This window comes from Siphateles boraxobius, unplaced genomic scaffold, assembly GCF_051911475.1.
Source record: "Siphateles boraxobius isolate OS27281-9 unplaced genomic scaffold, OSU_SipBor_1 7, whole genome shotgun sequence".
In the NCBI taxonomy this organism is placed as follows: domain Eukaryota; kingdom Metazoa; phylum Chordata; class Actinopteri; order Cypriniformes; family Leuciscidae; genus Siphateles; species Siphateles boraxobius.
Window position 1 is genome coordinate 16,810,585 of NW_027509197.1, and position 16,471 is coordinate 16,827,055.

General features: G+C 44.9%; 1 protein-coding gene across 1 annotated transcript; it reads right to left on the reverse strand.

Annotated features, from left to right (window-relative positions):
* Window positions 1-493: 493 nt before the first annotated feature.
* On the reverse strand, window positions 494-6,949 carry LOC143724033 (gamma-crystallin M2). Its single transcript, XM_077217070.1, has 3 exons — window positions 6,932-6,949; window positions 904-1,146; window positions 494-766 (listed from the first exon to the last, which is right to left on the reverse strand). Exons 1-3 carry the CDS (start codon window positions 6,947-6,949, stop codon window positions 494-496), a joined length of 534 nt encoding a protein of 177 aa, XP_077073185.1.
* Window positions 6,950-16,471: the final 9,522 nt, after the last annotated feature.

The following is a 16,471-nucleotide window of genomic DNA, read 5'->3' on the forward strand; positions in this document are numbered from 1 at the left end:
CCTTAATGTGTGATGTGATAGATAATGTTAATTATGAAAGCTTGGAAGTTCTAAATAACTTAAATTGAGAAAATTGAATGTAGCACGTTCAAACACATATTTCATGAGTAACCGATGACTTTGTTCATTGTAAAGAATTCACACAGCATGAACAAGAGAAGGTATAAGAGATTTTAGTCTGTCTGCAAAAATGAGAAGTTCAAAGGCATGTTTAGTCCTTAAACTGGTTGGACCTTACTATATGCTTCAGCATGCAGTATGAACTTTCATTTAAAAGAGAGAAAGGTTTGACTCCTCTAGTCCCCAGTATGTTTTTAGCTAGGGGCTTTTTTTTAAGAGGGGCTTTTTTTAACTTGATAAAATTAAAAATTATTCACATTTCTCTTAAACTTGTTTTTTGTGGACTGCTCAAGCAATAGTTGCATTAATTATTTTCAGAACACAATGTTTAGTGTTGTATAGAAATTATTTTATTGAAACATTTGAACACTAGCTAGTACCAAGAGTCCATGATACGCCTCATGCTCATGAATCTCATGCCACCCATATTGCTGAAGCTCCTGTACTCTCCAGGCCTGAAGTAGGACATCTTGCCTCTGTAGTGGGGCTGCTCATACATGAGCCAGTGGCCGTCCATCACGTGACAGGACTGGCAGTGAGACATGTGGTAACGGTCCATGATGTTGTCACAGTCATCCATCATCTCGTACATCTGACCCATGAAGTTCTCCCTCTCATAGATCCTCATTCTGTAGGATCCCCTGTGCTGTTGTGGAAGATGACTCAGTTTAATTTTAGTTTATCACCCAAAAATAAATTTCTCACAAGATTTTTTTAGTCACAGCCAAAAAAAATTTAAAATAAAAACAGATATATAGATATAAGCTTTAATTTTGAGCTCACCATGGGGATCATACGGCAGGATCTGATGCAGTTGCTCATCCCAAACATTGACATGTAATCAGCGTACTCGCCCCTTTTAAAGAAATACTGATTTCCCATGTAGTTGGGATGATCATACATCATCCAGCACCCGCTCTCCACTCTGCAAGAGTGACAGCGGTTCATGTAGGAGGAGAAGTCACCACAGTCGCCCATACAGTCGTAAGAGCGACCCTGGAAGTTCCTGTCCTCAAAAAAGGTGACCTGAAAAATAAAAGTTTTAGTAATTTAAAGTGAAATATACCAAATAAAACACATAAGAAGTTAAAATATGTGTAAATGGCAGCTGTAATAAGGTTTACCTTCATGGTTGCGCTGTCTGATCCTCAGTAGTTCCACAAAGGAGAAGCTGAAGTTGATTCTGGATGTTGACTGACTGCTGTCACCCGTGCCTTTATACTAGACCAAGACTAAAGACTACACAGCACCTATTGTTTGTTAGTCAATTCCTGACTGTGCAAGTTGGAATAGAGGCCATTCTAGCTAAAGCTTGGTATGTAGATCTTAGTACTTTTAAAGTTTGTTTAAACATTTTTAGTACTCTGTATTGGTAACATAATTACAGGTGAAAATAATGTATTAAATCTCAGCTAGATATTCCCCACTGTGTTATACTCAGGGACAATAATTTAGCAAGGCTAGGCCTTTATTACACACCTTAAAAAAAACATTCTTACCGACTCTGCCATTGTGGGGGAATTTGCCTTTTTTAATAAGATTTCCTTATAATGTGTATTTATTGTCTTGTTAAATATTATAGACTTTAAACTTTAAATATATGGCAATTCTTACTTTTTCACTTCCAAAAAGCATGCCTTTTACAGTAATGTTACGTTTCCTGGCAAATCCATTATTATTATTATTATTATTATTATTATTATTATTATTATTATTATTATTATTATTACTGTATTTTGAAAAGTCAAGTGAGTGTTTGCTAATTTCTGCCTTAAAGATGTTACTGAACAATCCTACCTTTGTCTGCCTTTACCATTGCTTTTACTATTTACTCACTTCTAACGCAAGTCTAAAGAGGATCTGTGTTTTTGTATAATTTTCATGAAATTGTGTATATATATATATATATATATATATATTTTTTTTTTTTTTTTTAAGTACATTCTAAGAAGTTCATGCTTTGGATCAAACGTTGTGTTAAACCTTGCCAATGCTAACTAAACATATTTCATATCAATAAGAACACTTAAATTTGCTCTAATATAAAAGGACATGGGACATGGGAAATGTCTTTCTTACTAAGTACTACTAAGAGCAAGTAGTCAAGATTGATATGATTAGTGACACCAGATATGAGCTTGAGACACGAACAACTTTACGTGTGACATGAACAAGATTTTATTAACTAGACTAAACACTAAACACTCAAATACACATACGTACATGCATACAGTTCCCTTTCAAGGGAACTCGAGCTGCGTTGAGACGCGGTGGGAACGCTCTGCGTGATTGCGTCGTGAAGCACGTGTATAATCAGTCCAATGGAAGAGCTAGACGTCATAGGCGGGTGACGTCATAGACCAGGAGGCTATAAAGCACACCTGAAAACAGACCGCGACAGCTTCTGTGCCTTCAGCAAGCGATCTGTGTATTCTGTCCTTCTCATATTTATTGTTGTCTGTCAAGTTGCGATATATATATATATATATATATATATATATATATATTATGGCAAAAGAGAGCAAGCAGCTTCGTGTTGTTCCCTGCCCACGTTATATCATGGGTTGGGACACACACATCAGCTTTCTGGTACTATTTGGGAGTGGAGCATGCCACAGTCAGTTCTCGAGTGGGCTGACTGTGAGCATTGCGAGAAGCTGTCCGTGAGGACGCTCCGCTCCCGCCGGGCGTTCTTCGAGGAGGACGGTTCGGTTCGCGCTCCCCACGTGGGTCCCGCTGTTGCCGATGCACGGCGGCGACTCGCATTTTGGGGTTCCCAAACGGATCTGACAGCGGGGGTTGGGACGGGTGGATGTGTTTTGATGTTTAAACACCTTTATAACGATCGCGTTAGTTGAGCTGTATGCGCGATGGGCAGCGCCATGTTAGTTTGTTTCACAGTTCAGAGAATCGGATCTGTTGGATTTACACGTCAATTCCTCCACTTCTCACGAAATGCATGAAAGTAAGTGGCCGGTGAACTGGGAGAAGAATAGGGTCAAATGTAAAGCTACTTACACAATGTGTATCTGATATGAATAAAACGTGTCGTCTTATTATAATGTAAAGGATTATTATTGCCGCTTCCATAGACATCAGTGTGTATTTTACAAACTCAAAATCATTGTTTTGCTAGTACTTGTGTGTATTTAAATGTCTGAAACCTAAAATAAACATTATGTGGTTGAAAACACTCAATAGTTGTGATATATGACAGCACTGAGTGGGTCCTTCTCTGGCTCAGCGCCAGCAAACGCGCGAAAGCACGTTTGAATTTAGCAGTTGATCACGTGATGCACTGACCGTTCTAATCACACCGGTGTGATCGTACGCTCCACGGACCAGCCAAGACTGATCACACCGGTGTGATCGTACGTGTGAAAGGGTTAAGAAAAAGACAGATGTTTGAGTTTTCAATAAATGAATAAATAAGTCAGCTCATAACTCTGTTGAATAAAGAGGAGCTTTAAAAGGAGGTTTATCTAGTGCTGTTGCTAGTTAAATATTTTCTGGCCAGCTGAACATTATGAGAGTGAAAAAGAGATTGTATTAGATGAAATATATCTAAAAACAGAAAAACTCTGTATCTCAGCCTCCTCGTCGGGGACTGCCGTTTTTTCCCTATCTCCACACCACACTGAGGTATCGAGATCGTGGAATAAGCCGGTTTCTATTTTATGTGTTTAATGCCCAAACGTCTAACTATAGTAATGCTATGGGTATTAAGTATTATGGTATGACAGTTCCTCGGGTTAAAGAGACGCTTGCTAGTTTTCTCTCTCCCGAGTCGGCGTCATAATTTTTAACCCCGACGTTACCCACCAGCCATCCTAAATAAATAAAGAAAAATTTTATTAGGCAGCGCTGGTGGGTGAATTCTTCAGACATGGATGAATGTGAGGTTGTCAGCACTGACGCTATTCGAGAATTGCGTCGTGCAAAAACAGATAAACTATACTGGGGAGGAACGGTTTCGAGAAATCGTTTCTCCTCTGCGTCCTCTGGGGGGCGACTCTCTGAGGAGGGTCTTAGCACGGCCAGTTCGGTTGTTTTCCTGCTGGTGGCCACGGAGTGATATATTTATATATATATATATATATATATATATATATATATATATATATATATATATATATATATATATATATATATATATACATTTTTCTGATTTAAAAATAAAGAAAAATAAGATAAAATTATGTCTGTTCTTCTGGACGCTCCGCTTTCAAAAAACTAAGAAATAAACCATTCAGCAGCGTTCCAGAGGTTTCTTCCTCACCAATCTAATGTTCCTGAGCCTGCTGGGCGAAGCAGTCTCGGTCTACTAAGCTCCTCGCAGCACAGAGTGCAAAACGAGCATCGCCATTTGGGTCCTCCACAATCGAGGAGTTGCATATCTCTAAGAGCCAGTTAGAGATATGCAAGATCTGAGGACTTTTTTATCTCTAAAAAAGCTTGGACAAATATGAAGCCCTGACGCCGAGGCTATCAGGCTTCTAAAGGATGGTCCCCTCCGGGGTAGGGATGGTTTTGAGAAATCGTTTCTCCTCTGCGCCCTCTGGGGTGCGACTCTCTGAGGAGGGTCGCAGTGCTGGCAGTTCGGTTGTTCCCTGCCGGTTCGCAGTTCAGGGCACAGAGGTGTCAGCGTCCCCTTACGATCCTCCGAGGAGGGTCGTAGGAACTAAGTTATTTAGAGCTAGGCAAGATCTGAGGACTGTCGTCATCTCTAATAAAGCTTAGACAGGAAGTCCTGTCGTAAAAACGAGGCTATCAGGCTCCTGAGGGCTCCTCCGGGGCAGGGACGGTTTTGAGAAATCGTTTCTCCTCGGTGCCCTCTGAGATGCGACTCTCTGAGGAGGGTCGCATCGCTACCAGTTCGGTTGTTCCCTGCCAGTTCGCCGTTCAGGGCACCGAGGTGTCAGCGTCACCATACGATCCTCCGAGGAGGGTCGTAGAACGGTCAGTTCGGTTGTTCGCTGCCAGTTCGCCGCTTCAGGGCACCGTAGTGACTGGTAAACCAAATCCAGAGGCCAGTCTTGAGAGACTGGTTCCCCTAGTAGAATTTCTGGCAGCGTGGAAACTACTGCCACATATTTCTCGGTGGGTCCTGCACACTATAGAAAAGGGTTCGGAATTTGGTTCTTGTCCGCCCAGATTACTAGGGGTCCTCCCCACTGTGGTGGACCCCAAGCAGGCTTTGGTTATGGAGCAGGAAGTACTGACACTTCTGCAAAAGGAGCTGTAGAAGGGGTTCCTCCTCCCGGCAGACAGTCAGGGTTTTACTGCCATTACTTCATTGTTCCAAAAGAGGATGAGGGGTTGCGTCCTACTCTAGACCTGCGTCAATTAAACAGCAGGTTTCAGAATCTTAAGTTCAAAGTAAGCAAAAAATGCTTACGCTAAATATAATTGTGTCACAGACTCAATCCGAGGACTGGTTTGTCACAATAGACTTAAAGGACGCTTACTTATCTATCCATCCTCATCACAGGAGATTCCTGAGGTTTGCATTCAGGGGCGAAGCATACCAGTATCGGGTTCTTCCTTTCGGCCTAGGTTATCACCCCGCACCTTTAACAATATGCGTGGATGCAGCTCTAGCTCCTCTGAGATTCCAGGGAATTCGCGTATTAAATTATATCGACGATTGGTTGATTTTAGCTCAGTCCGAGCTTTTGGCAGTTCAACATCGAGATGTCGTTCTATCCCACATAAGGGGGTTGGGGTTGCGGCTCAACACCAAAAAGAGTGTACTCCTCCCAGCTCAGAGGACCCCTTTTCTAGTTGTATTATGGGATTCGACAACAATGCAAGCACGTCTGTCTCCTGCACGTATTTCTGCGATTCTCACAGCCGTAAAGAATGTAAAACTAGGCCAGTCACTCACTGCAAAACAGTCTCTGAGACTGTTGGGGCTCATGGTAGTTGCGTCCAACGTAGTTACTTTTGGCCTTCTGTACATGAGACCCCTGAAGAGGTGGCTTGGGACCAAGGGGTTTTCTCCGAGGGGAAATCCGTTTTTGCATGATCAAGGTCACGCGGCTATGCCTTCGTGCCTCGGTCATGTGGAAGAAACCTTGGTTCCTCGCCCAGGGCCCAGTGCTGGGGGCTTCTTGTCGACGCGTCACGCTATCGACGGATGCTTCCCTCACAGGATGGGGGGCAGTCATGAGTGGCCGCTCGGTGAAAGGTCTTTAGCTGGGGCTCATGGCAGTTGCGTCCAACGTAGTTACTTTTTGCCTTCTGTACATGAGACCCCTGCTGTGGTGGCTCAGGACCAAGGGGTTTTCTCCGAGGGGAAATCCGTTTTCGCATGATCAAGGTCACGCGGCTATGCCTTCGTGCCTCTGTCATTTGGAAGAACCTTGGTTCCTCGCCCAGGCCCAGTGTTGGGGGCTTCTTGTCGACGCATAATGCTATCGACGGATGCTTCCCTCACAAGTCGGGGGCAATCATGAGTGGTTGCTAGGCGAAGGGTCCGGACAACACACTGATGGTCTCGTATATCAGAGCAGATATCCTGTTGAGGCAGGGGCTGTGGCCCGGGGAATGGAGACTTTACCCCGAGGTGGTGGAGCTTCTTAGGGAGAACTTCGGTCAAACTACAAGTCGATCGCTTGTACAATGCATTGCCCTTGCGGTTCTCCCTCACGCATCCAGCTCCGCTTGGACTGGATATGATGTAATAGGTGTGGTTGCCGCTACACCTATACGCTTTTCCCGATATCTTTGCTCCTGGGAGTTCTGGAGTTGTGGATACTGTGGGCTCAGCCTCTGAGGGGGCCCAGCTCATAGATTCCGGTCTCTCGACCGAGGTCGTGGAGACCATACTCCAGTCTAGAGCTTCCTCCACGAGAAGACTGAATATGCTGTTCTCTGCCTGGTGCAGATAACGCCTTCTGAATCTTGTTTCTGCCTCGTGGGAACAGTTCTTGATTTCTGTATGAATGTTCCTTTACTGGGTTATCTCTGAGGAGAGATCCTTAATTTCGTCTTCTCCGTGGTACATGAGGCTGAGGCCTACACGTACTTGGATTTGCACCTGCTATGGTGATAGTATTTCTTCACCCCAGGTCGGGTTGTATTTCTAGGTCCCTACTAAATGTGCGGGTCGTTTGTGCTGCAGGCCTTCTGTCCTCCACCTTTGATACCCCAGATCACGAAAAACTTAATCTGTTACGCCCTGTCTGGGCTTTGGATGCGTATGTCCACAGAGCGGCTCAGTAGCTTATATCAGAACAATTATTTGTCTGCTTCGGGTCACCTAAGATAGGTTGCCCGGCATCTAAACAGATGATGAGCAAGTGGGTAGTTGAGGCTATCTCACTTGCTTATGAAGCGGCCGGACAGCCTTCACCTATGGCTGTTCAGGCCCATTCTACAGGAGTATGGCTGCCTCTAGGCTTTAATTTTGGGTGTTCCCCTTCAGGACATTTGTAATGCGGCAGGCTGGTCCTCACCACATACATTTGTCAGATTTTATGACTTACACCTCTCCACGCCTGGGGCTAGGTTGCTTGCTTGTTATTGTGCGCAAGGACTTCACACAGAACGGGCATTTGTCTTTATGGCGTAGTGGGTATGGGGTTCCCACCGCGTAGCAACGCATCTCGAGTTCCCTTGAAAGGGAACGTCTCAGGTTACGTATGTAACCCTGGTTCCCTGAGAGATTGAGATTAATCTGTCCCTGAGATTAATCTGTCCTGATGCAATTTGTTGGGGCTCCAGTTGATCTATGATGATGTTGTCTTGATGAGAGAGAACCAGTGGAAGTCAGAGGATCTTTGGTGAATGGAAAGACAAGGCCGCAGCCTGGCACAAGCTTGGGAGTCCTTAGGAAACTTCTAGTTCAGCATCATCTTCACATCAGGATTTCAGAAAGGACCAAGAGAGTAAGAGAGCTAAGAGAGCGCTGATCTTGTGATCAGTGATTTTTAAAGTGTGAAGATGCCACACCCTCTCGAGTTGTGTGAGCCAATAAGAAGTTGTCCCTTTGGAGGGAGATTTTATGACCCTTTGTGTTTGAGCAGGACATTTGAATGTGTAATTTCATTGGGTATTCAAGAAAAAGAATCTTTAAGATTCTTGTAATACCCATGCTTCACAAAGTTAGCAAAATGTAATGTAAATTAACAAATGGGGAACCAAGGTTGGAGTTTATAGAGAGCAAACATGCCACACATATGATTTTGGTTAACCATAGTATGCAAAGTCTGAAACATTAACCGATTAGAGTTTACAAGAAAACATAGGCCAAACAACATAAAAGGAAAATCATGAGATGGGAAAATTAGATAAATGTTTATACATTTCTCAAGTGGTTATATATATATGTGGTGGTTTTAGCTTCATTGTGATGTTAGTTTCGGGGGAAGTTACATAGACCTTTGTTGGGAGAGTGAGTTTGCCGGACTATTCATTAAATATAATGAATAATTTGTGTGTGTGTGATTGGTCCACACGCTACATTGTGGTACCATGTGCCAAGCAGGAAAAGCTGTGTTGTGTTTTTCAAGGCTTTGTAATAGTAGATGAAAAGACCAGTTGATTAATGAGCAGCATATAGTTGAATTGTGAAGTGTCCTTATGGGAATTGTGTTGATTGGAGCCTCAGAGAATTAAGCAAATATATTTAAGAATTCAGATGATGCGTGAAGAGATAACTTTAATGGGTGTCTGAAAAGATAACTTTAATGTTGAATTGGGTTTTTGTGTTGAAGTGGCAAAGTGATTTAATTTGTAAGAATGTGTTTTGTTTTGTTTTGTTTTGTCTTGGACCTATACATGACAGTGGGGTTCCTATTTTCTTATATATGGTTTACTCTTTTAAGGTGGGGGAAGAATTTGTAGTGGTTTGATTTGAGTATGGAGTGAAATTATGTTTGTTTTATTTGTGTTTGAGAGTGCACTTATTTGCAGATCAGTTGCCATTGGATATGATCGGGAATCCTGTTGTCTGTAACGGTTACAATTTTGTTTTTGTTAGTTTTGTTTCTTTGCCATTTTTGATTATCTATTGTGCTACTTTTAATGTTGTAGAATAAATCATTATATTTGCTAAGAAACACACTGTGAATTTTGCCCTCTTGCGAGATGATGGGGTTACACAATGTTAATAATTCCAGCCCTCATAAGAATATTTGAAGACCTACACAGAATCATGAAACTCATATTTTTATTAGTCTATGCTGTCTATCAGTATTATACTTTGTTTACAATTTGATAGCCTGCCCAACAGGGAAATGTCTTCGAACAACATATAGGGCCCTATTTTAACGATCTGAAACGCAAGTGTCAAAGCGCAAAGCGCGAGTAACTTTGTGGGCGGATCCCGGCGCTGTTGCTATTTTCCCGGCGGGATAAATGCCTCATGCGCCTGGCGCAAATCTAAAAGGTTGTTGGTCTGAAGTAGCTTCATTATTCATAGGTGTGGTTTGGGCGTAATGGGAAACAAACCAATAAGAGCTTTATATCACATTCCCTTTAAGAGCATGATGAACGAGGTGCACTTGTTCCATGGCGCAATACTATTATAACGGCGCATTTACCAGGCGCGCTTCAGAATCGGTTCACAGCCGAGGAGATCGATGTTCTCGTCAGGGCCGTGAAAGAAAGAGAAGTGACATTGGGGATGGGACAAACCCACCCAAATTAGTTGTTGGGTTAGTGCGCGTTGTTCACACTCTGTATTATGGCCAAGCATGCGCTTAAAATAGCATCTGAATGTACGCGCAACCCGCCATTGACTTTAGACTAGTTTTAGTTTTATAGAACAGCAAAATAGCATGAGGGAAAGTTTGCGCCGGAACACGCATCCTCTTTGCACTGAACCGCCCCGGGGAGTGCAAGTGTATTTCTTAGTTCCCTTTCGAGGGAACTCGCACTGCGTCGATGAAAACGACTCTTTGGGGATGCTCCCTTAGCATGCGTCTCTGAAGTATGAATGAAACTATTCCAATCCTGATTGGTGTTGCGTCATGACGTAACATGTGACGGCATTACCGGATGCATAAAAGCGGATGAGAATGAGACTGCTGCGGCACTTTCTCATTCTTCATCTAAGGATCCCGAAGCCCCTTTGAGTGGTGCAGAAGCCCGCGCTGCGGCTTCTTCTGCCCACGACCAGGTCCCGGTGCTTGAGCTCTCTGCTTCCGAGGAGGTAGAGGTGCTCAGCATCGAGGGGGATGACCGTGAGTCAAGCGGGCCTGTTCACGGCCAAGCATATGAGGAGCTGATGGAGGTTGTGACTTGTGCCGTGGCCAGACTTAACATCAGCTGGCCACAAGATGAGCAGGGAACGCAAGTCAAAAGCAAGTTAGACCGGCGTTTCCTGTGGCACAGGTCACAGCCTCAGCGCCGGGGTTTGCCGTTTTTCCCCGATCTCCACAAAGAGATCTCGAGATCGTGGGATAAACCGCATTCGTCCCGTGTCTCCAGTCCGTGTCTGCTTGATTATAGCAATGTTTTGGGGGCAAGGGATATGGGTTATGGGAAGATGCCTAGAGTAGAAGAGGCGTTAGCCGGAAACCTCTCTCCTGAGGCAGCATCTTCCCTTAAAACCCCGGCGCTGCCTAGTAAGCCCTGCAGAGATACATCTGCTTTATTAGGCAGGGCTTACATGGCGGCAGGTCGGGCTGGTTCATGTCTGCACTATATGGCTTTTTTGCAGGCATACCAAGCCGACCTCCTGAAAGATTTGGACGAGGGGGAGGGGCAAGATGAGCAAGGCCACAGATTTGTCTCTCCGGGCCACTAAAGAGACGGCCCACGCCATTGGCCGCTCTATGGCAGCTATGGTGGCCACGGAGAGGCATCTGTGGCTGAATTTATCCGGGTTAAAGGAAAAAGAAAAATCTGTTTTGCTGGATGCGCCGCTTTCGCCTTCTGGCCTGTTCGGCGACGCCGTTACATCGGTCGTCGACAGGTTTCAGGAGGCGAAGAAGCAATCTGCGGCGTTCCAGCAGTTCCTCCCCCGTAAATCAAAGTCCAAATCAAGTAGGGTGGGGCAAGAACATCAGCCCCAGCCATCAGCCAGCTCCTCACACCGCGCGGAGCAAAGGGAGAGCGTTTCCTCTAGAGCCCCTCCTCTAGAGCCCCTCCCTCCCAGCAGAAGCCCGCCAGTCAGAAGGGCGATCTGAGAGATGTCCTTCAGGCTAGGAGGGCTACAGGAAAGAGGTCCTAGCCAGGGTGGTGGGACCTCTGAGGGCTGTCCCCTCCGTTGCAGTGCAACCGAGGTTGTTCTCGCAGCGGGGCCCTCAAGGAAACTATGTGAGTTGCCCGCCGTCGGTGACGCTTCGGGCCGCATCATCTTCCAGCGAACGCACTCTGCGTCGTCTTTCTCAAAAAATAAAAAACGATTATCAGTTATGGTCACGAAAACCGTATCGACTACAGCCTGCCGGTCTTCCGCTTCAGGGGGTCGAGAAGGGTCGAAAAACACCTTAGTAGATTTTGTAGAGGCATGGTATCATCTTCCCAACATATCTGCATGGGTCCTGCATATAATAAAGTCAGGGTACAGACTGCAGTTCGGGCACCGCCCCCCCAAATTTTCTGGGGTGGTGCAGACTACAGTGGTTCCAGAGCAGGCTCAGGTGATGGAACAAGAAGTGCAATCTCTGCTGCTAAAGGAGGCCATAGAACGTGTTCCTCATTCAGACAGGTTGTCCGGATTTTACAGCCGGTACGTTATAGTTCCAAAGAAGGATGGGGGGTTGAGGCCAATTCTAGATCTCAGGGTTTTGAACCGGTCTCTGAGCAAGTTCAGGTTCAAAATGCTCACTATTCCTGTCATCGTGAGTCAAATCAGATCCAAGGACTGGTTTGTCACGATAGATCTAAAAGACGCCTATTTTCACTTATCCATCCTTCCATGTCACAGGAGGTTCCTGAGGTTCGCTTTCGGGGGCGAAGCTTACCAATATCGGGTTCTTCCGTTCGGCCTAGCATTCTCTCCCCGCACATTCACCAAATATATGGATGCAGCACTTGCTCCACTAAGACTTCAGGGCATCCGCTTACTGAATTATATCGACGACTGGCTCATTCTGGCCCAGTCTCGAGAAATGGCAGTTCGGCATCGAGATGTCGTCCTTGGCCATATTAAAACATTGGGGTTGAGACTCAACACAAAGAAGAGTGTGTTAGAACCGTCCCAGTGCACAACGTTTCTGGGGGTTGTGTGGAACTCGACTACGATGCAGGCACGCATGTCTCCGGCACGTATCGAGTCCATTCTGGCGATGGTGTCCAAGTTAAAGCTAGGCCAGGCCACCACGGTAAAGCAATTTCAAAGACTGCTCGGCCTCATGGCAGCGGCATCCAACATTATACCTTTGGGCCTTCTACACATGAGGCCCCTTCAGTGGTGGCTGAAAGCCAAGGGGTTTTCCCCCAAGGGGAATCCATTTCGTATGATCAGAGTAACGCGCAGATGCCTTCTTTCTCCAATAATATGGAAGAAACCTTGGTTCCTGTCCCAAGGGCCAGTGTTAGGAGCGTCATGTCGCCGGAAAACCGTTTCGACAGACGCCTCCCTCCCTCACTGGCTGGGGCGCGGTCATGGACGGCCGCTTTACCAGGGGTCTGTGGCAGGACCAACAACATTTTTGGCTCATAAATTGTCTAGAGATGTTGGCTGTGTTCAGGGCTCTGAGTAGCTTCCTTCCAGACATCAAGGGTTACCATGTCCTAGTACGATCGGACAATACATCAGTGGTAGCTTATATGAACCGACAAGGGGGACTCAGATCGCGCACTCTGTGCAGACTGGCGCATCAGGTTATTCTTTGGTCCCAAGGGAATATAGTGTCTATCAGAGCAATGTATATTCCGGGGGGTATATTTCAGAATCAGGGAGCAGACATCCTGTCAAGGCAGGGGCTGAGGCCCGGGGAATGGAGACTTCATCCAGATGTGGTGAAGTTGATATGGGAGAGGTTTGGACCCTTGCAAGTGGATCTATTCGAGTCTCGAGAGATGTCCCACTGCCCACTTTGGTTCTCCCTCTCACATCCAGCCCCACTGGGGTTGGATGCCATGGTACAGGCCTGGCCGAGGCTTCGCCTATACGCATTTCCCCCGATCGCTCTGCTTCCGGGAGTCCTGGTGAGGGTCCGTCAGGAGGGCATCAGTCTACCAGACTACTTCTGGTTGCCCCAATGTGGCCGACCCGAGTATGGTTTTCAGACATAATTTCACTCCTGATAGCTCAGCCATGGCAGATTCCTCTGAGGAGGGATCTATTGTCTCAGGCGGAGGGCACAATCTTCCACCCTCAACCAGAGCTGTGGAAACTGTGGGCCTGGCCTCTGAGGGGGTTCAGTACCTAAATGCTGGTCTATCAACCGGGGTGGTTGAAACCATACTTAGTTCTAGTGCTCCGTCTACTAGGAGATTATATGGCCTCAAGTGGAATGTATTTATCACTTGGTGTAGAGAACATAATTTGGACCCAGTTAACTGCCCGGTGGCTTCAGTTCTGGAGTTTCTTCAAGATCGTTTCTCTGTGGGTCTTTCCCCTTCCACGCTTAAGCTGTACGTGGCTGCCATTGCGGCTTTCCACTGACCATTAAGTGATGGGCCTCTGGGGAGGCACCAGCTGGTCATTCGTTTTCTCCGTGGTACTTTGAGGATGAGACCGACAACCAGGTCCAGGGTTACTGCCTGGGACCTGGCAGTGGTCTGGAAGGGTTATCCCTGGCCCCCTTCGAACCTCTTCAGTCGGCTTCGCCTAAAGATCTTACTTACAAATTGGTCTTTCTCTTAGCCACCACCTCTCTTAAGAGAGTGGGAGATCTCCAAGCCCTGGCAGTGACACCAGCTTGCTTGGAGTTTGCCCCTGGCAAGGTTAAGGCCTTTTTGCATCCGAGACCGGGCTATGTGCCTAAAGTGCCTGCTTATACGGCTAGGTCTACGACCCTTCAGGCATTCCATCCTCCACCTCATGTGTCGGCAGAAGAAGAGAAGCTTCATTTGCTCTGCCCCGTCAGAGCTTTGAGTATTTACCTTGAGAGGTCCTCTTCTTGGAGGAGGTCGGACCAACTGTTAGTGTGTTTTGGTTCACCTAGGAGAGGGCTCCCGGCATCCAAGCAAACTATTAGTAATTTGATTGTGCAGGCTATTGCCTTGGCTTACGAGGTGCGCAATTTGCCTTCACCTCTGGCCATAAGGGCTCATTCGACTAGAGGCATGGCGTCCTCTAGGGCCCTCCTCTCGGGAGTTCCCCTCCAGGAGATCTGTGAGGCAGCCGGTTGGGCTACCCCGCACACTTTCTTTAGGTTCTGTAATCTACACCTCCCTAGTATGCCTGGTGCACATGTGCTCTCGTCCTAGCTGAGTGCCTGAATCAGTTTCACTCCAGGGCAGGCCTATTTCGGTTCGTGGCCTAGTGGGCATTCGTTCCCCAAAGAGTCGTCTTCAACGACGCAGTGCGAGTTCCCTCGAAAGGGAACTTCTCCGGTTACGACTATAACCCTTGTTCCCTGAGAAGGGAACGAGACACTGCGTCGTCCTGCCACGCCCCTCAGGGCCTGAGAGCGTCTTGCTTCATCGCTAGGCTAGTGTGTGTGTGTGCCGGCGTCGCTTTTGTGCATCCGGTTATGCCGTCACATGTTACGTCATGACGCAACACCAATCAGGATTGGAATAGTTTCATTCATACTTCAGAGACGCACGCTAAGGGAGCGTCCCCAAAGAGTCGTTTTCAACGAAGCAGTTTCTCGTTCCCTTCTCAGGGAACAAGGGTTATAGCCATAACCTGAGACGTTAACCGACGTGTGTTTGTGGAGGGAAAAGTCCGCTTTGCGCGGGTGCAAAATAGGAATGATACATGCGTCAGTGTACAAAGTCATTTGCGCCGGGTGCAAGATAGGGCCCTTGTAGGAGTAGTTATAATAACAAAAGTGTGTTGGTACTGGTTTTACCACATTTACATTGAGGACTAAATGTCTTCTTTAGCTGATTATAAAACTCATTTTGCATGTAGAAAGTCTTCATCTTCTATGAAAGTCTTCACCTTCCAATGTGTGTGTTCTTGTATACATGGTTTGAGAACACAGATGTGTATAATGATATGGGTTCCTGTGTGGCATGAACAAACAATGAACAGCTTGATTTGTATTAACTAACATTAATAAAGATTAACACATACTGAATGAATTGTAAATCATACAAATGAATTGCTCATTGTTAGTCCATGGTAGTTATTACATTCATTAATGTTAACAAATGAGACTTTATTGTAAAGTGTTACCGGTTTCTGTGATGGGTAGGTTTAGGGTTAGGGGGTTGAAAATTTGATTAGCTCACAATAAAACCCATTACTTGAAAATATAACAATGCAGAAAGTTGTCTGTGATTGGTAGGTTTAGGATTAGGATATTTAATATAAAGTATGAACAGTATAGAAATCATTATGTCTATGGAATGTCCCCATGAAATATGAAAACCTTTTTTATTTTGCTTGTGCAGTGAAGTGCACAGGATTTTGTCAAATGTACATGTATGTTAACAAATACACTGTATATACAGTATGAAGGCACAATTGTTGTACAATTGATGAACTAGTTATTGGATTGAACTGACTTGAGCTCAATACTGGCTTGTTAGAGCTACTTTACAGTTGAATTTTAATTTGTTATATTGTGTAGCTGCTTTGAAACAATCTGCATTGTATAAAGAGCTATAGAAATGTGACTGACAGCTTATATATATATTTTGTATATATTTTTATAAATAAGTAGAAATGCAAGTGTGAAAATTGTATTTGTTTATCAAAACATTGAGTTTTGATTTCTAAGGGATCGATTTATGAATAAGCGTTTTCATGCATGATTGTTGGGTGTAGGTAATGATTGCATTGAAATGGCAGTGTTTTTTTAAAGTAAACAAGAGCTGCTAGTTTTGAGTGATTTGTCCAATGTCGAAAACTGTGTTAAGAATTTGCACAAAAAAATGTTTTACAATTGCAAACTGAGTGTAAATCATTTAATGTGCTTGTAGTTTTGCAGACTTGGTCTGAAGATTAGGTAAATGAGTGAATGGTTTCACTTAGTGGGCCTTAAGTACCACTTTTACACAATTTGAAAAAAATATGAAACAATCATATTTTAAAGGTAAAAATCTGTGATAGACTCATTCTCATAGATCTCATGTCAGTCATTCTCATATACCTGAAACTCTTGTACTGCCTTGTATACTGCCCTTGTGATGCCTAATAATTATAAAAAAGTATCCATGAAAAGTGTATTAGCATTCAGCATGTAAATAGATAAAGTTTTTTTTTTTTTGTGATTTTCATGACACAATGTTTACTTTTTTATAGAAAGTATTTTATTGAAACATTAAATCT

Coding starts and splice junctions, on each gene's coding strand:
- LOC143724033 (XM_077217070.1), bottom strand. Junction 767..903: donor CCTGCCGTATGATCCCCATG/GTGAGCTCAAAA, acceptor CTTCCACAACAG/CACAGGGGATCCTACAGAAT.